Raw genomic sequence first — 19,978 nt, 5'->3', positions numbered from 1 at the left:
TGGAGCTACATCTGCACCCTTCAGTACTGTTCCCCACAGTCAGTGGGGTGAGTCCGGCTTGTGGAAGCTCGTGTTTACCTGGCCTGTGGAAATGCTGCACGGTGCTCTTCACAGTACCAGACGAGTGTGCGTTGGGTGTGGTTGGTGTGTTTGGCGTTGACGGGGTGTGTGTGCTGTGGGTTCTGGTGCTCGGGATGGTGGAACCAGGCGAGGACCCTCCAGGTGATCGGCTCTCGAGCCACTCCCTTGTCTCCTTGGACAGATTCTGGAAACACAGAGGACGGTATTTTAAAAGCGTGTCGGTGGGGAAATGTGAAGGCAGAGCCGGTGATCCTCCTCAGAACCTTCTAATGAACATGCAGGGCATCCCCATGAGGACTTTCTAAGACATGATGCCAACTGCATCGATACGACCATCAAAGCAAGACCTCCTCCATTACTACCACTACTTAATGGTCCTCAATCAGAATTGGAGGCCTCTTGAACCTTTACAGAGTAAACCTTGAAGACACGGTCGTCCCTCATTAACCAAAGAACCTCTTTTAGTGTTAGTAGAAGCACCTAAGAGACCTTTAGGATCTCCTGATTGATAACTAGAGCCTCGTTTAAAGATAACTTATGAGAAACTACTTCACATGACTTCAACCTCCTCGAGGATTCCTTGAACTAACACTTTACAGCCTTAAAAGAAACGCAGTGACTCTTAGGACGCCCCTCGTCAATGCTCTAAATGACCAACAGAGTCAGTGTGAAGAAGAGCTACCCAAAATATGACTCTAAGTAATCTGAGTATGCCTGGAAGGATGCCGTCCGAACCGATTACTGCAGCCTGGTAAGCCTCAAACAAAGAACTTCACACACATCATCCCTAAACTGTTCGAAAGGTTGTTTAGAAGCTGAAACCTGTAAAAGAAGCATCAAACCTTCTCAGTGACCACTGGGATGTATACGACCTCCTCGCTGACATCATCATTTCTGAGGTTCCACTATGTTCCTGACTACAACCTCGTTAAACATGCCAACAGAACCACATTAATGTTGAGATGCTTCAGCGTCAGGATCACTTTCACAGAAGCTGGTCTGAGACAACAACAGGACGATGTTGTGCTAATAACAACCCATCACAGTCACACGCCCACAAAGTATCTGAGATCTGCTTCTGTCATGAGACCCTATATTGTCTGCATTTCCATATCTCACTTTCATTGTAGGGCTCTGATCTGACCTTTGACCTCATCACAGAGATCATACAAATCCACTATTCTTAAAATCAAAAATTCTAAAATTCACAGATCTGGTTCATTTTCTCACAGCACAAATTATGTATAAAGCAATAAATAACCTGCTTCCTGACAATATTCTAAAAATGTTTTCTAAAAGGGAACGGGGATACAATTTGAGGGGGGAATTAAATTTAAAACATCCTCGTATCCGTACAACATTAAAAAGTTTTTGCATCTCTGTGTGTGGAGTGAAGCTGTGGAACAGACTAAGTAAAGATATGAAGCAATGTCCAAGCATGGCGCAGTTTAAAAAGCGGTTTAAGGATATGGTTTTTACAGGGTACAGGGAAAAGGTAGAGATTTGATAGGGTGTTCTTGTCTAATATTTTCATGTGTGTGTGCATGCACGGGTTTGTTGGTATGGATATATATATATATATATATATATATATATATATATATATACTGACCAACCTGTGCACTGCCTGGATTGATTACAAGAAGGCCTATGACTCAATGCCCCACAGCTGGATACTGGAATGCCTAGAATTGTACAAGATCAATGGGACCCTAAGAGCCTTCATCAGGAACTCAATGGGGATGTGGCGTACAACACTAGAGGCCAACTCCAAGCCCATAGCACAAGTTACCATCAAGTGCGGGATCTACCAAGGAGATGCTCTGTCCCCACTGCTGTTCTGCATAGGCCTGAACCCCCTCAGTGAGATCATTAACAAGACTGGCTACGGATACCGACTACGGAACGGAGCAGTTGTCAGCCACCTCCTGTACATGGATGACATCAAGCTGTATGCCAAGAGTGAACGAGACATCGATTCACTGATCCACACTACCAGGCTATACAGCAATGACATTGGAATGTCGTTCGGACTGGAGAAGTGTAGTCGGATGGTAACAAAGAGAGGGAAGGTAGTCAGAACTGAGGGGATTGAACTACCAGAAGGCAACATTGCAGACATAGAGGACAGTTACAAGTACCTGGGGATCCCGCAGGCAAATGGGAACCATGAAGAGGCCGCTAGAAAGGCTGCAACCACCAAGTACCTGCAGAGGGTCAGGCAAGTCCTGAGGAGTCAGCTGAATGGTAAGAACAAGATCCGGGCCATCAACACATACGCCCTGCCCGTGATCAGGTACCCTGCTGGGGTAATAGGCTGGCCAAAGGAGGAGATAGAAGCCACTGACATAAAGACAAGAAAGCTCCTGACCATGCATGGAGGGTTTCACCCCAAGTCCAGCACCCTGAGGCTGTACGCTAAGCGGAAGGAAGGGGGCCGGGGACTGGTGAGTGTCAGCACCACAGTCCAGGATGAGACAAGGAACATCCAAGAATACATTGGGAAGATGGCCCCAACTGACCGAGTGCTCAGTGAATACCTCAGGCAGCAGAAACCCAAGAAAGAGGAGGGAGACGAGGAACCATCATGGAAGGACAGGCCCCTGCACGGTATGTACCACCGGCAGATAGAGGAGGTGGCTGATATCCAGAAATCCTACCAGTGGCTGGACAAAGCTGGACTGAAAGACAGCACAGAGGCACTAATCATGGCAGCACAAGAACAAGCTCTGAGCACAAGATCCATAGAGGCTGGGGTCTATCACACCAGGCAAGACCCCAGGTGCAGGCTGTGTAAAGATGCCCCAGAGACAATCCAGCACATAACAGCAGGGTGCAAGATGCTAGCAGGCAAGGCATACATGGAACGCCATAACCAAGTGGCCGGCATAGTGTACAGGAACATCTGTGCCGAGTATAACCTGGAAGTCCCGAGGTCAAAATGGGAGATGCCCCCAAGGGTGGTGGAGAATGACCGAGCTAAGATCCTGTGGGACTTCCAGATACAGACGGACAAAATGGTGGTGGCTAACCAACCGGACATAGTGGTGGTAGACAAACAGAAGAAGACGGCCGTAGTGATCGATGTAGCGGTTCTGAATGACAGCAATATCAGGAAGAAGGAACACGAGAAGCTGGAGAAATACCAAGGGCTCAGAGAAGAGCTCGAGAGGATGTGGAGGGTGAAGGTAACGGTGGTCCCCGTGGTAATCGGAGCACTAGGTGCGGTGACTCCCAAGCTAGGCGAGTGGCTCCAGCAGATCCCGGGAATAACATCGGAGATCTCTGTCCAGAAGAGCGCAGTCCTGGGAACAGCTAAGATACTGCGCAGGACCCTCAAGCTCCCAGGCCTCTGGTAGAGGACCCGAGCTTGAAGGATAAACCGCCCGCAGGGGCGTGCTGGGTGTTTTTTATATATATATATATATATATATATATATATATATACATATACACACACACATACACATATATATATATATATATATGTGTATGTGTGTGTGTATATGTATATATATATATATATATATATATATATATATTAAATATATATATAATTGTAGGCTGTGTATCCTTGAGGTGTTAATGGGGTTATTGAAAATGTGTATATGTGCGTATGTGTGTATATACGTATGTACGGATAGATAGAAACATATATGTGTATATAGTAAAAAAAAAAAAAAAAAAAAAAAAAAATTACACATAACATATAATGTAATTGCAAGGAGGTATTTCTGTAGTCTATTGATACTAGATAGTGGAAAAGGGGTGGGATTAAATAAGCTTATGCTTCTTCCTGCTCCTTTTTGAACATGGACGTTATTTGGAGTTGTGGTTGCTCGTTTTCCTTTTGTTTGCTTTGTTCATTTGTCTCTTTTAATTCTATTTTTTTTATACTTTTTCAACATGTTCAAAATAAAGATTCAATCAATCAATCAATCACTAGTGCTTGTTTTGTTGCAGAGGTCTCTGAGTGTAAACAGGAAGAAACTAATATAAACTATATGATGATATGTAAAGAAAGAATGGGGGGGGGGGGGTCTTACCTCTGGGGAGGGAGGAGGAGAGATGGAGCGAGGAGACAAGGACCTCTGGGGAGAAAAAAGCAAAAATAGATGAAACGCTCGAAGCTAAAAATAAATTCAGAGAATGAAGACGAAGCTCCACAAACACAAACTCTGCTTCTGACACTGAAGTCGTTTCTTTTTTTTAAACGATTGCACCAAATGTCAATTCTAGAGGATTACATTGCAATTTACACTTTGACCTGAAGGTGGCAGTGTTCTTTACACCCAACGATTAAATCCAGACACAGAAATGCTTCACGGTAACGTGATGTGAAGCATAAATCAGAGAAGCATTTGTTTAGAGTAAAGAAAGAGTTGGATGATGACAGCAGTGCAGACGAAGACCTGAAGCTCCGAAATCAGATTCCTTAAAAGAATTCAGTCTTTGCACTTAAACAGTGGCCACAAGGCTCCCAGCAGGGGGCGCATTTAGGTAAATGTGCATTTATATGCAGATGATCAACATTTAGCATTTAGCTCTTTGTTGAAGTCTCCTCCTTCGGCTGGCTCTGCTGTTAAAAACAAACGGGAGCTTTTTCAGGGGAGACCTGTGCAGTCTGAATGCTGTGACAACAGCTGCAGCAAACGTGTGTCATGAGCTTAAAAAGTGCCTTTTGTTTGTTTCAGTCATCAGTCTGCAGTAACCACAAGACTGTGACTGAAATCACTGATCGCTGTGCTGGACAGTCAAAAACAGGAAAACAACCGAAAACCCCACAAAACAGATGAAAGAAGGTGCAGCACACAAAACACAAAAAGCATTCTGACACACAATCTCTCTTTGTCTGACCCAATCTGCACCACAAAATACAATCACACACACACACACACTGGGCTCAGCTGTTTTCATGAGCTGTCAGCTCTCTAAGCAGCAGATTGATGTCCGTGTTTGCAGCCAGACGCAGAGCTAACCAGCCGACTGTCAGAGCAGCGACCTGCTGCCACGCCGTCTGGTTTCCACGACTCCGGCTCTGCGCTGAGCTACAAAGGTCCCGGAAGCACCGAGAAGAAACTATGGAACAACAGGACTTTACAAGCTGCCCGACCCTGTAGATGCTAAATGCTTCTGTAGCATTTAGCTACACATAAACATCTGATCACACGCTGCATTATAAGGACAGTGAAACCAGCAGGATCTGCACTTTACTTAGTTTTTAGTAAATTTGCACCATTTAAATAACTCAAAGTTAAATAATAGCTTCTACAAACGCCTGCTCATTCAGAATTAAGACTTCTAATCCGTCTCAGTCGTCTCTGAGCTGCATGTCGGAGCCGTGCTGCTTGTGAAAAGTCAAACCAGCAACCAAAAGATGCACTAAGGACATCTGAGCTTTAGTATCTGTAGCTGTGAAGAAGAAACAGTCACGATGACTAAACAATGATACGACCACCGCCCGCTCCAGAGTCTCCTCCCGTCAGACCCACCGGCTGCAGTTCACCTAGGGGGCGCCCACGAGACAGTCCTCACTAAAAAGGAGTGAATGAAGCTAAACAGCTAAAATAATCATTAAGACAAAAAACAACAACAAATAATTTTGTCTTGTTTTGTTTTACAAATCCAGCATCAGTGATGTGCTTCAGTTTTACAGGATGATATTAAGATCTGACTGTATTTAAACGCCTGCTTTGAAACAATAACTCCAGCACGCGTGCAGAAGACGCAGCTGACTGTGGCGGTTGGTTGCAGTGACGTTAGAACACGCTAATAATGACAAACTGGAGCTATCGGCTCCACCTCTTCAGCTGAAACAGGATAATATTAGAGAACATGTTTCCAGGCCAGAGCTCCACACGGTGCCTCATCTAAACAGCGCCCCCATCAGGCAGGACGTCCAGAGAGCACCAGTGTAGCTGTCAGCAGGAATCTCTAAACTATGACCGGAGGGAGACGTCACCTCCAGAGGACTGTAGCTGTAGTGCGGCTGGTAGATCATCAGATCGGGTCTCTCGATGTCCAGGATGGCTTTGTCTCTTGGTAAGGCTGCCAAGTCCTTATAGCCGATAACCCCGTCCTCCACTCTGGCCTGGGGAGAGGGGGGGGGATTACAGATTATTACCTCCAGATTAATCTGAAGGGTACGAGAGCGCGATCACGGTGTGTTTATCTCACCACGATGGCAGCAGCAGGGGATCCTGGGACGCCGGTGCCTCTGAGCGACAACACACTCCCCGGAGACGTCTGCGCCAGCTGCTGCTAACACACACACACACACACACACACACACACACACACACACACACACACACACACGCTTGTACTTGTGTCTTTGTGAGGACTATTACTGCCTCTTACCCAGAGCCTAACTTGAACCTTTCCTTCCTAAAGGAGCAGGAGAAACGTCCTCACTGTTCTGCTTCTTCTGTCAGCTTTATTATTTCCAAGCTGGAATTGTTCTGTGACTTTATTTGTTAAATTAAAAACCACCCCAGATGTAAATCCTCCCTTCAGCATCGCCTCCTCGTGCACCTCTGGACTTCAACACCAAACATCGACTCATCTTTGAGCTGACACGCTTCTCATGTGGAGGAACATCATTATTGAACCACCAGGAGAACGCTTGTTTGTTTTTATTGTTGAGCATCGTGATCATTCAGCAGAAACATCGTCACGCTGCAGCATCTCAACAACACGCCCCCCCCTCCCCCCCGACAACTATCAGCAAAAGAAACGTGTGGTTTACCTTGGGCATCATCCTGACTACTGATTGGTCAGTTCCTGAAGGAGACACACAAAACATGATGTTAAATAAAGAATAACAAGTCAGACGTTTCAGCATGACAAAGCAGGAGAGGCCAGAAAGAGTGAGGCATCATGGGAAACTTTCCACCAACCTTTCTCACATCAACACGTGTATCAGCTGCTCTGGTCCACACATGAAACATGAGTCTGACAACAATCTCCTTTTTTGTTCTTTTACTGTGTGCTGCTGTGCATCAGTGTTTCTGTCTGTGACAGAAAGGCCCACACTGAGCAGAGCCTCGCGCTGACACGAACAGTAGATTGACTGTGTGCACGTTAGCATATGCTACTTCCGGTGTGGAAACTCCTGTGGGGAGCTTTGTTTCCGGTGTCCTATTCGCGCCTGGTTTACGGTCCAAAACAAGTTAAGCAAATGAATGAATCAAGCGGCGATTTACATTTCTATAGACGTCTCGGGCATTTACCCAACATATCTGTAAATGATGTTCATCGACTTGTCGATATTTTCCCCCGCGCCTCAGAGCAAAAGAGAAAATGGATTCAAATGTTATATTTCTCAGCGGTCCCTCGTTTATCGCGGGTGTTATGTTCTAAAAATAACCAGCGAGAGGTGAAATCAAGGAGCCGATTTTATTTTTGACGGTGCAAAACGTTTGGTGGACATCGTGGACATACAGCACTGCACTGCAGAGTCACACTGCTAGCATCGATGCAGCGATTCTGGACTGTACAGGAGAGACAGAGGAGGTCGTCTGCAGCGATCAGGACGCAGGACACAATGTGACATAAAAAAAAAGCAGCAAACTTGCACTAAAAAATCTGCGAAACAGCGAGGTGAAAGGTGAAGCGCGTTATAGCGAGGGACCGCTGTAATTTTGAAGGTAAGTCACAACATACCCTTCCTACATACTAATGTATAGAAACCATTACCAGCAATCATTCATTTTTGTGTGGCTGTTTTCACGGTTTGTTAACATGCTGTGCAGGTGTGTACTGGACTAGCTGATATCAACATAACGGGAAACATCTGGTTTGACTGTTCTTCACCTGTAGTTTGAATGCTGAACATTTGCCTGTTTAGATCATGAGACCAGTCACTACACAGAGATGTGCTTCTGCATGTGGACGATGTGTCTTCTGCTGCAGTGATGCAGTTCTGCTCGTGTTGAGTGATGTAAACAGCTGATGATCTAAACGCTTTAAACTGATCATTAGATTTTTTATGACACAGCAGCGGTGAGTGTTCCCACCTTCTGCTCTTTGTAACTTAACGTCATCTTTCCATTTTCAAGTTTTGGACATGATTGTGGAGGATATATCTTCGCAGTAGCGATTGACCGCAAAGTAAAGCTACCGGAAATGTACAACCCCACATCCGGTCTCAAACCAGGAAGTTAGCATTTTCTCGTGCACAGGGTCAATAACCCCCGGCGTGGGGAACGCCTCCACGTGTCAGGGCTGTGAGACAAAAACCATACGAGGGCACGAGATTCACACCTCGTTTCTTATTTGTGACCCTGTGGATCCTTCTCTATCCTGTCCTGGGCCTTGGTGCATCCCTCATCCTCCGGCTAAAACAAGACACCTCCCAATTTCCAGAAAACCTGCAGAGGGGCTCATTATCTAATGATTAAGCCTTATAAATCAGGGAAATGCAGAAAAAGACGCTAAAGAAACAAACATGGCTCTGAAAGCCATTCAGACTCACTGTTCACCAGCCGTTATCTGTTTAACAGCAGCCTTCACAGAGCATGTGCAGGAGACCGCTGTGCTACAGCTGCCAGGCTGACCACGCCCAGGGCCTCTGCACTGAGATCACAAATGAAATGAGCTCTAAATGACGGCGTGCTGTCAGATTACTGACACTCAGCGCTCTGCAGCAGCTGCAGGGTTTCCAGTCCGGCATTGTCTGACGTGGCCGACGGACACAAAGGGATTATTCCAGAGTCCACAGCTTTGTCACACACACACAAACACATGAGCAAGGAAACCTGGGTAACAAGCGGTCAGCCAGCAGAGTGTGTGTGTGTGTGTGTGTGTGTGTGTGTGTGTGTGTGGGGTTACCTCAGGGAGATAAAGGGATCATGTCTGTTCGTCTTCGGGTCTCTTCAGCACCTGAAACACAAACAGAGGTGTCGCTGGGACAAACTCATGATCATAATATTAACACTTTATTTTTTACTGGTTCTCACCAATATAATCAGATGCAGCAGGAAACTAAACAGTGAGACTTTTATACGTTTATAAATCTGTAAATTAACACGTGAAGTTCTCGGATTGAATAATAACAAAAAGTTAGTTTTAAATAAGTATTCTTAATCTTTATCAGCAGTTTCAAAACTATAAAATGACATTTTTGTCAACATTTACTCAGTTTGTCACCAGTTACGTCAGACATGATTCAGACTTTCACATTTCTAAATCATTTCTGAAGAAGTTTCTGGAAGTTTTCACGTCCTCTACCCTTCTGTCCTTCAGAGTTGAAAATCCTCTGCTGTTGTTCTGTCCCATTAAACTCAGCTTAAGTTGGGTTTAAAGTCAGAACAGAATCAGGTACAAAGAGCTGTTCCAGACGCTGCCCTGGTTCCTGGGATAATCCACAGCAGTGTTGACGATGGAGGATTTGAAGCCCGTTTTAAGCCCACGTCACGGTCTGTGTGACCATCCAGCTGTTGTCTCTACATTTGTGTCTCCACGTTACAACATGTATCATTTGTATACCTGTTACAGTGCTGCTGCACTCTTGGGTCTCTGTTGAAAGGAGGTTTGTGATGTGAACGAGACTTTGAGCTGAATCAATAAAGACGTATCGTGTGTCTCTATGATGGGATTCACAGATTTTGTTCAGACAGGGCGATCTCTGACCCATCCTCCCTCCCAGTATTGATCTCTGCTGGTGTCCAGTATCACTGATGATGATGAATAAGCAGAGTGAAACCAGGCAGGGACCTCTGGGCCTGAATGAAGCTAACGCTGGAGCATCAAATCCTGCGGTTCCTCCAGCATCCAGCAGGGGCGGCAGTGAGTCAGTCCCATACTCATGTTAAAACTTTACAGCAGAAACAAACATGTTTACAGCTGGATACACAAACTGTTTGTCTCTGTGGACAGTTTCCTCCTTCGTGACACCTGTTTGACTCACCTGTTTGAATCGTACTGAGGCTTAAAGTTAGGGGCGTGGCCTCTTTGGCTGACAGGTGGCTGTAGCTGCTAGCTGTCTGCTAGCTTCACCTGAACTGGACCTGTGGACTGTGTTCGTGCTGTTGGAGCCTTTTGGAGCTTTTTAATGACATCATGTGACCAATAATATGGCTGCTAACAGAGCGTCCAGGAAGGCGGAGCTCTGGTTCCTTTGACATAAATTCTAGGATTTTCATTGGATGTTGGTGTTTAGAGGGTATCTGAGTCTGTGTGATGCTCCCATTCAAAGCTGGAAGCAGTTTGATAACCAAGCTGTTGCTTGTTGTTCACTCTCTGACCTTCATTTATTAAAAAGCAAATTCAAGGCAAGAAAGAGATCAGTGTCTCTGGAGAGAGTTTAATTACAGTCTAGGACTCCTGGTGATCAATACTGTGATCAATAAGGTGAAGGAGTCAGGTATCAGCTCAGTCAGTGCGTGCTGATCACTGTGATGGATCACCTCTGTAATAAACTGCCAGACACGTCAGACCAGCAACAATTTAAAGATCTTTATTAAAAAACATCAACTTACATGTTCGATTTCTGCCGATTTCCTTCTCAGGACCACGAACCCATCAGCTCAGCGTCTCCTGGAACAAAACCAAAGATGTGATTTCAGAAGAAGCAGCAGAAACAAGAGAGAACGACACAAATGAGCCTGAGAGCTCCGAGGACGGACAGCCTCCTTCAGATTCACGTGTTTGCAGCAGACAGGTGAGCGCAGGCCTGGCGGCAGGTGAGGGGCTAAAAATAGAAATGCAGCCAGTTCATGTGTGACCCATCATCGGGGGAAAGTCCTCCGAATATCTGAATGGACCTCTGAGCAGAGGCGGAGCTTCACGCTGAGGCTCTGCATCTATTTTCAGACTCACGTTGTGTCGTTGCTAAGCGATGATGCGGGCAGGTGATGAACTTTGAAATGAAATCCTCGAAGACGGCCTGCTGTCCTACCGTGGGTGCAGACAGCGAACGCAGCCTCCTGCGGGCTGAGGGGGAGTTTCTTTTGCTCTGCAGGTCTGCCGGGACACACAGGAGATAACTCAGAGGAATGCTGGGAGATATCTAGGGGTTGCTAGGTTACCGCACATGGCCGTCCAATCGTCTGGCACAAATGTGGGAGAGAGAAACAAAGAGATGCTGCACCAACGCGGACCGCCCACCATCAGACCACCGTGACACAGCAGGGGTCACGGCCTCAGGTAAACCCCACCCGGCCGCTCTGCCTGAGAGCTTAAACTAAGTTCCTGCAGAGAGTCCAAGAAAACCGCCTCCTGCATCTGTTTGTCTTTACTTCCCTTCATCTGGATGGAAAACACGACGAGAGGAAGGGGAGCACACGCTCCTCAGCTCGCACCAGAGACTGGCACACCAGGATGTCACACTCGTTACTGACACCGAAACAATCGCATTAATCCACAGATACGAACGTTAGCTGTCCTCTCGTCAACATCAGCGACCTGAGCGGGCCGCCGCAGGACTGTGAGCTGGTGCTAAATGTGGCGGCGTCGGAGCTGTGAGACGCCTCGAAGCAACGAGGCAACAGAAGAATTCAGACTGTAGGAAAACTTCTGCTTGTCTTACTGAGGACTTTTAGGTGAATGCAGCACCGAGCAGCAACCCGGCTCACATAAAAGATGCTGTGGGCACAAATGGCAGGTTTAAATGTGCATCGGAGGACCGCTTGTTCTCCGGGGCCCAGTTTGTTTGTAATAAGCCGGTGACCGGCACTAACGACCCTCTCAGAGAAATCAGCCCAATAATTTACATCCAAACACAAAGAGTCAGAGAAGAAGAGACGACCGCTGAGGTCAGCGAGCCGGTGACTTTGTTTCTCGTTTCCAGACAAATCGCTCGTCCTTAAACGTCTGCAGAGCGCGAGAAAGAAGAAACGAGTGCACAGAAGCGCGTCTGTAATATTTAATGGAATAAATGTTTCTACAGCATCTCTTTATGTCACTGGAGCCATTTTTAAGCCCAGAGCTGCAGAGGATCGTCTCAGTGATGCTAATTATTAATGACCTGTTAGTGACTGTTCATACAGCCAGGACCACAAATATGTGGACACTGAAGGCTGCAGTTTGACATGCGTGTGTTTAACATGAACACAGGTATGAATCCAACACTGTGGACTCTGCGTTGGTTCTCCGGCTTCCTCCATCAGAATCCTGCATTTCTGTTGTTGGTCTTAAAGAAAAGCATATTCTTATGAAGGCACGTGATGCACTCACCTGCTGCTCAAATCTGTTTGAGAGTGGTGGCCAATCAGTAGAAATGTGGCTTAAAGGGGGAGGAGCTAAAACAGCTTGTTTCAGACAGAAGACCACTGGCAGGCTTATTTTGAGCTGTGCAGTCAGAAATAAACAACAAACACATCCACCAACTACAAACAACTCAAAGGAACTACTTCCTGTCTGAACTTTTAAGGCAATGACACAAATAAATGTGTAAAAGAACCACATGAAGAGTCCCATGCATTTGGTGCACAAAACAATCCAATCGAAAGCTGCAGTTTCAGAGCCACACCGACGACCCTCCTCGTGTCGAGTCGTGATGCAGGAAGTGGGTCAGACACTGAAAAGTGCCGAGTCACAGCTTCACGGTCCTCAAACATCCACTGAGCTCTCAGTGAAAGAAGTCGGACTCTACACGTCAGCAGATACACCAACTCATCTAACAGAGAAGAAGACGTGTTTAAAGAGGATTCAGAGACTGAGCAGCAACTTCAGGGCTAAAGAATGAAACCAACACTGAAGCACCAAAACCTGCAGTTCCTCTGACGTGCAGCAGGGGCAGCAGCGAGTCAGTCCCATAGACTCCCATGTTAAACAGCCTGATACACAGACTGGTCTCTCTAAAAAAACACCTCACAAAACTTGCGACATGGCGTAACTCGGCTCATAACCGTAGCACGTGGGAGCAGTGTGCTCACGTGATAGAGCGGCTGTGTGTGTTTGTAGCCTCAAACCAGCATTTCATCTCCGAGGAAGTTTTCCCCGAGAGAAGTGAAGCAAGTGTGTAAGTTCGTCTCTGAATGTTTGTAAAGCATTCCCGCGTTAAGCTTAACAACCGATATATGGAGCGACTGCCTCTCTCTCTCTCTCTCTCTTGCTGCTACTTCAATCATGAAACTGATCAATGATCAGCTGATCGTCTCTCTTGTTTGTTTTTGGCCCACTTTGCACCAGAAAGAGGAAACCAGCGGCTGAACAACAGCAGCACGTTTAAGCTTGATCAGCTGTTGTTAGAATTTATTTAATATTACTTTCTACACCAGGATCTTTTTCTACAGCTGACGCTGGTAACTGTGCAGGGGCGGATCTAGCAAAGTTTAGCCAGGGGGGCCGATAGGGCATGAACAGGGAAAAGGGGGCACAAAGACATACTTTTCTTTCTTATTCTCATTTAAAATGTCGAGCTTTTAATAAATAATTATCTGAATCTTACACCCAAAGTTTTAATCTGATGTATAGAAGTCTATTACTGTATATAGTAACTGTTAAGTCTAATATACCCTAGTAAGCTATAGTACTTTTTCCTTTGGGAAGGTACCATCTGTGCAGTTCTGTTGAAGAAAGATGTTGAATCTATTTAATTATTCTTGAAAAATAATTGATTTCTGTGCATTTTTCCACACTGCATCAAATTAAAGTTGATTACGTCGATTAAGCATCATGAGGTGGAGTTTTTTGCTGGGAGTTTGCAACCCTATTAGTCAGGTTGTTTAATATTTCTGCTAAGTACTCTTTAAAACACCAGAATAGGGAGGATGGAGCAGGTTTAAGTTTATTAGATTGATCAGTTTTGCTGAACTATGAAATATTTTGGGTGCAGTGTATTTTTTTTTTTTTTTTTACACACAGGTATAACAGAATAGCTTTAGTGTTTTTTTTAACTTGAGTTTGAACTTATACAAAATGTGGCAAGATATTAAAAAAAAACTGTTTTATTGATTAAAAAACACACTAAATTGGATTCATATCGGTATCGGCAGATATCCAAATTTATGATATCGGTGTCGGACATAAAAAAGTGGTATCGCGCCATCTCTAACCAGAACCAACAGTCACTTGTGAGGACACAAGTTTGAAGCCTTTTTGAGGCTCAGAATGTGGTTTTAGTGTCACAATTAAGTCATGGTCAGGTTTATGGTTAGCCATTCATTTTTAATGGTTAGGGTAAGGGGCTAGTAAATGCTAAATTTATGGTAAATAACCTGTATTTGTACAGCGCTTTACACATTCAGTCATTCACACACTGGGGATGGCAAGCTGTCAATGAAGGTCCTCACTAAGATAGCTGAACAGGCTTGTGTGTGTGTGTGTGTGTGTGTGTGTGTGTGTTGGCAGCGTCTTATCTCCGCTCACAGAGACGTGACCACACCCAGCCTATCATCGTTTATGTAACGGCTGCTCTCATTGGCCGATGCGGATGACATCACAGTGTCTGTGGCGTGTTTGATCGGACAGGAAGTTTAAACGTTTCTTTATTTCCAGCAGAAGAAGAGATGAAATCAGCTGTTGGATTCGTTTTCCTGATAAACTAATAAAACCAAACAGGAAACGCTGGTTTTTACGGCGCCCCGCCAGCGTCTGTCTCGCCTCCGATCCTCGTGAGGTTTCTGAGGCGGAGATTTGACGCTCTGCCCCGAACAGACCCAGACTCATCCTTCCTTCCTCCTTCCCTTTCTTATTCCCTTCTTCATTTCATCTTCTTGTTTTTTGCCAAATCTCTACCATTCATGCTTCCTTTTTATTTCCTACATCCTTTCTCCCTTCTCCAACATTTTGTTTTTGTCCCCTTTCTTTCCTTGCTTCATATCCTTTACTTATTCCCTACCTCCTCCTTTCATCCCTTCTTCTGTCAGATCTATTCGTGTGTCTTTATGCAGGCTCTGTCCTTCCTTCCTTGCTTCCTTGCTAGTGTCTCTTTTTTCCTCACTTCCTTCTCTCGCTACCTTCCTCCCTCCTTTCCTTTTAATCTCTTCCTTAAAGTTTTCTATTTCCTTTCCAAACTTCTGTTTCCTTCGTTATATCTCTCATTCTTTCCTTACCACCTTTCCTTCCATTCTCTTTTTTCCACCCTGTTCCCTCTCTCCTTCTTTGATTCTTTAACTGTTTCCTTCCCTCTCTACTCTCTTATTTCCTTCTTTGTCACCTTTATCCATTTCCTACCTCCTTCCTTTCTTTTCCCTTGCCTTGCTTATCTCCCTTCCTCTCCATGCTTCCTGTTTCCATCCCTCCTGTCCTAGTTTCCTTTCCTTTAACATTAACTCGTTCCTTCTGTCCTTCTCTCTCGCTGTTTTAAGGAAGCCATATTTTATTTGATCATGTGACAGGTTTGATTTGCAGCTGTGTGGAATAAAAACAGGTCACTGTGAAGCGTCGGGGTCGTTCTGAACGTGTTGTTTTGAAGCTCGCCCGGCTGCAGGATATCAGCCGACACTTAAAATTCCTGCAGCCTAAAGGCCTGCAGCTCCGCCCCCTGCCTCATCCTCACAGCATCGACAGCCCCCCGTCGCCTCCTCGGCCCCCTGCTGCACTTGCAGATAAGAGCCGAGGCCTCCGTCGTGGTATTAAAGGACCAGGCTGCACTTTTACAACCCGAGGATTAAACTGGAGCCCAGAACACCACAACACGTCCCTGAAGTCACGTTAGGCGTCAGGAGCCCCGCCCCCTGACTCAGACCCTCAGAGGGTGACAGCTGGAAGCTGCTGCTTCACAGTAATACAACGAGACAATCAGACGAGCTCCCGAGAGCGAGCACTTGGTGAGAGTAGGAACAAAAAACTGGAGCACGCTCAGGGAGGGGCGGGGCCATCTGCTGTGACAGGTTCAGGGTCATGCTGCACACCTAACCTGCTCTGATCTGAGGTCAGAGGTCAGCAGGTACAAAACCACCGCCGACTGACCAATCAGATCTCTGGAAAATCGAAGGCTCCCTCAGACCTCAGCGCGCTGACAGTGACAGCTCTGCAGTGTTTGTCTGCGCTCAAGGCGACGGTCTCACGCCGCGAAGCAACGAGAAGACAATGAATCAAACTCCTCACCATCACTGAACAGACCGGCGTCCAGCGTCTCTGCGGCAGACGCAGGGGAGGAGCTGAAGCTGCAACACAAACCTTCAGATTAGAGCGAACGCAGCCGTTAGCTCACAGCTGCACCTCCAGCAGGTTCCTGTACGCGCTGCAGCAAAGCCCCAAACTTGCTGTTGTATAACATGAGTGAAGATGACTCATGTGTCCAGAAATAGAGAAGAAGAGCGCCCACGCAGCACGGCGAGGCGTTCAGGGACTCTACGAGCATACGGGACGCCTCTGAGGACTCCACAGACTAGCGTGCGCCTCTGGATATGTGAAAGATTTACAGACGCAGATGATTTTCCACCAAGAGCCCAAAAACCACGACAGCAGGAGAATGTTAACTGCACGAGACACACACGAGCAGCCACGCTCAGCGCACACACGGTCGTGTATGACGGAAACACAGTGTTACGTCCCCACATGAAAGCTAGAAGAGTCATCAAGGTGACTCCAGAAGAAGAAAATGCTGACCTCCGAGCGGGAGCTCAGAACAGTTTATTTTATTGGGATTCCATAATGTTGATTGGAGGATGTGGAAGTCTTCTGTGAAGCTTTTCCTGACCGAGAAGAGCGACCACATCCGAGGCTGGGATTTTTTGTTCACGTTACCCAGTCACCTTATGTAAACTGGAGGGTTTTTGTGTTTATGAGGACTATTTTGAGGGGGAGAAAAAAAGCTAAATGTTCTTTATATGTTTGTATAATTGTTGTAATAGCAAAAACACATTCACTGCATATAAGCTTTGTTTATATTTGCAGCACCCATAAAAAGATGCAGTGCTTGGTTTGAGATATTGAATTTAATCAATTATAAAATAATACAAATCTTATGTCTTAATTTCTTTGTTATTCAAATAATCTGCGACAGGATATATGTGTATAAAAAAGAGCAAGAGAGGAGGCGGAGAAAAACACCACGCCCACACAAGGGCAGTATCAGGGGGCCCAGCTAGGGCCGTAACAGCCCCTCCATACATACAAACCAGTGGTCTGTCACAGAATGTCCTACCCAACTTTTAAACATATCACTTACCATGCACCATAATAACGGTTAGGCATAGCCTGCCAAATCTGACCTTTTTGATGGGTCGAACACTGAACGGGGTTGGCTCAAGTCCCTCAAAATAGTGTCCAAAGCGACAGCCAGGTGTGTTTTGAGCCTTCACATATGGAGAACCCAGCGAACAGCTAAAAGGCCTTTCACTTTTCAGACGCTTCTTCGCTAGGTCATGGCGACAGGTATGCTGGTTAGCCAGAGGTGCAGGTTTGAATGTTTGTGTTGTACACAGTGTGTCACACTGCAGGTCATCTGGACCTGAAAGATTGTCAACAGGTGGCATCTCATAATTAGGTGACCTCTGACATTCACCAAATGACACCACTGAGCAATTATGCTCCAATTGTTGCCTAGGACTGGCAACTTTGCCCGTTTGTGAACCACAGTTCACTCTTTTGAAAGCAGATCGATTTTGCTTTTGAACAGTGAGCAATCAGGTGGCCAGGCTTGTGGCAAAAGAAACAGCTTTATTCTGGATCTTGAAACCATGCCTGCATTAACTTCGTTAGCAGGCACACTCCAGCCCTCGAGACTGTCTGTTTCTGTTTGTAGGTCTTACAATTTGCTACTAAATGGCCAGATTTAAAACAGTAAAAACATTTCCGGTCTGACCTGGGACGAGGCCCAGGCACCTCCCCCCTCGTGCCTTGTTCACCACTAGCACCGCTAGCCTTCGCTAGTGTGTCGCGTCGCTCTTGCTTAACGACACTGGCTTTATGGACGAGTGCGAACTCGTCAGCCAGTGTCGCGGCCTGCTGCAAAGTGGAGACTTTCTGTTCGTTCAGATATACCGCCATCCGCTCGGAGATGCAGTTTTTAAATTCCTCAATGAGAATTAACTCCCGTACCGAAACTAGGTCTGCAGATTTACAGGCCATACACCTTCGGCCAAAGAGGACACTCTTTTCCCTCGCAAAATCCAGGAAGGATTGACCCTGCAGCTTTTTCCAACCCCCGAAATCGCTGCCTATAAGCCTCGGGGACTAGTTCGTAGGCCAACAGGATTGCACTTTTCAGTTTGTCGTAATCCAAACTGCACTCAGCGGACAACGAGGAACAAACTTCTTGTGCCTTGCCCACCAGCTTGCACTGCAGCAGGATGACCAACGCATCCCGCGGCCAACGCAAGGCTGTCGCTATCCGCTCAAATGATTCAAAATAAATCTCCACCTCCGTGTCACAAAATACAGGGACCAGACGACTATTCCTTCCTACATCAAACTGTACCTCTGTCTGTGACAGCAAAGCCGCCACAGGAGGGGAGGAGGCCTGCTGGAGTTCCAGCTGTCGTAGCTTGACCTTAGTCTTCGCCTCCACCTTCTTCAGCTCAACCTCCCTAGCCCTAGCCAGTTCCGCGTCCAAACGCCTAAGCTCTATCTCCCTTTTCAGCTGGAACTCTCTCTCAAGCCCCTCCTTTTCCAGCTGGAGACGAGCCAGATGGACTTTGAGCCTAGCATCCTGCTTAGAACCCTCTGATGACTGGGTGGAGAGCAGATCAAAACGGGGCAGCATCATTGGCCCGCCCTCGGGCAGCCCCTGGCCCACAGGTGTAGACACTGACAGATCTACGGCCTGGCTTGGAACCTGAGGCGCTGCACTTCGTCCAGCCGGACCGGGTGTGCTCGGGGGTTCTCGCCTTACAACTAGTGATGTGACGTTCTGTATCGAGGCTTCGAAGCTTGTGTCGAGTAATGGAGGGGGCGTTTCCGCGATGCGCGTATCGAGGCTTGCTTCATTTATGGGAGGAGCTGAAAATGATGACGTCCGAAGCCTCGCTGCCCGGCTGTACCACGTGACTGGTTCATGAAGTGGTTCGAACTTTGCCACGAGCTATGACAGCGATATAAACCCCTCAGACTTCATTCAAAATGTGGGTGTTTGATGGAGAGTTGTTAGTGAGAGTTTGGAGACAGTTTGGAGGTTTATGAGAGTGAGGAGAGAAAGTCAGGAGAGAATGGAGCCAGCTAAGGAGAGGAGGATGTCCTCCCCTGTGTGGGAACATTTTGATCTTATTCTTCCCAACAAGGTATGTAAATTTCTACAGAAGATGCATTTTCATAATACTGATGGTGCAATAAAACCTATGTGAAGCTGTCTGTACTTTTGTACAAGGTGAAGTGTTTGCTATGTGCCAGGGAGCTGGGCTATAACAACAACACCTCATCCATGCTTAGGCACTACAGAGCTTTGCATGTGAATAAGGGGAACACCGATTGTGGAGCAAGACCAGGTGAGCCATCAAATGCCATGATAATACAACATGCAGTAATGTTACTAAATGATATAACAATATTATACAACTGTTATAAGTTACGTGTGTGATATTTATATTTGTGCTTTATCTTTATTGTCTTTCCTCAGGAGAACAATCTCAAATAGATGAAGACCTGGTTACCATGGTGATTGAGGACTCACAGCCATTTAGCATTGTGGAGGACAAAGGATTCAAAAGATTTGTTAAATCGTTAAATCCCAGCTATGTTCTCCCCACTAAAGGTTATAGAAGCAGTGAAAATTTAGTTTTTACTGAATAAAATATGGGCAGGACTGACGCCTCAGTGTGTAGCTGTCCATACCTCAACGTTACAAAAGCACAACTACTGTCCACACCCCAACCACACCTCACCTCACAGTAAATGATCATTTCCATTTTAAGCATTTCCAAATAATCATTTTCCATACTGCCAGTATAAATATACACAGTATACTGCCATCACTACAATATACATGTTTTACACACTCCTTTTGTTGTTGACATTTACAGGCTGTGTGCAAAAGGCCACACTCTTCAAATTCATGCCAGCTATTATT

General features: G+C 46.1%; 1 protein-coding gene across 7 annotated transcripts in view; it reads right to left on the bottom strand.

Annotated features, from left to right (window-relative positions):
- Positions 1 to 19,978, bottom strand: part of LOC308404760 (dematin-like) — a 32,772-nt gene that overhangs the window by 9,879 nt on the left and 2,915 nt on the right. For 2 of the 7 annotated variants that reach the window (XM_080894961.1, XM_080894958.1), the window contains exons 2-8: positions 10,563 to 10,620; positions 8,914 to 8,964; positions 6,830 to 6,864; positions 6,259 to 6,342; positions 6,044 to 6,172; positions 4,128 to 4,172; positions 79 to 265 (exon numbers count right to left, since the gene is read on the bottom strand). In XM_080894961.1, coding sequence (XP_080751087.1) covers positions 79 to 265; positions 4,128 to 4,172; positions 6,044 to 6,172; positions 6,259 to 6,342; positions 6,830 to 6,841 — 457 coding nt within the window. In that variant the 5' untranslated portion in view covers positions 6,842 to 6,864; positions 8,914 to 8,964; positions 10,563 to 10,620. Of the gene's footprint in view, positions 1 to 78; positions 266 to 4,127; positions 4,173 to 6,043; positions 6,173 to 6,258; positions 6,343 to 6,829; positions 6,865 to 6,980; positions 8,463 to 8,913; positions 8,965 to 10,562; positions 10,621 to 10,902; positions 11,039 to 19,978 lie in introns of those variants that run through there. The other 5 variants (XM_080894957.1, XM_080894960.1, XM_080894955.1 and 2 more) reach the window with 4 other exon arrangements.

The sequence above is a fragment of the Rhamphochromis sp. 'chilingali' genome (assembly GCF_963969265.1).
Source record: "Rhamphochromis sp. 'chilingali' genome assembly, chromosome: 10".
Taxonomy (NCBI): Eukaryota; Metazoa; Chordata; class Actinopteri; order Cichliformes; family Cichlidae; genus Rhamphochromis; species Rhamphochromis sp. 'chilingali'.
This window is presented reverse-complemented; position numbering and strand designations above follow the sequence as displayed.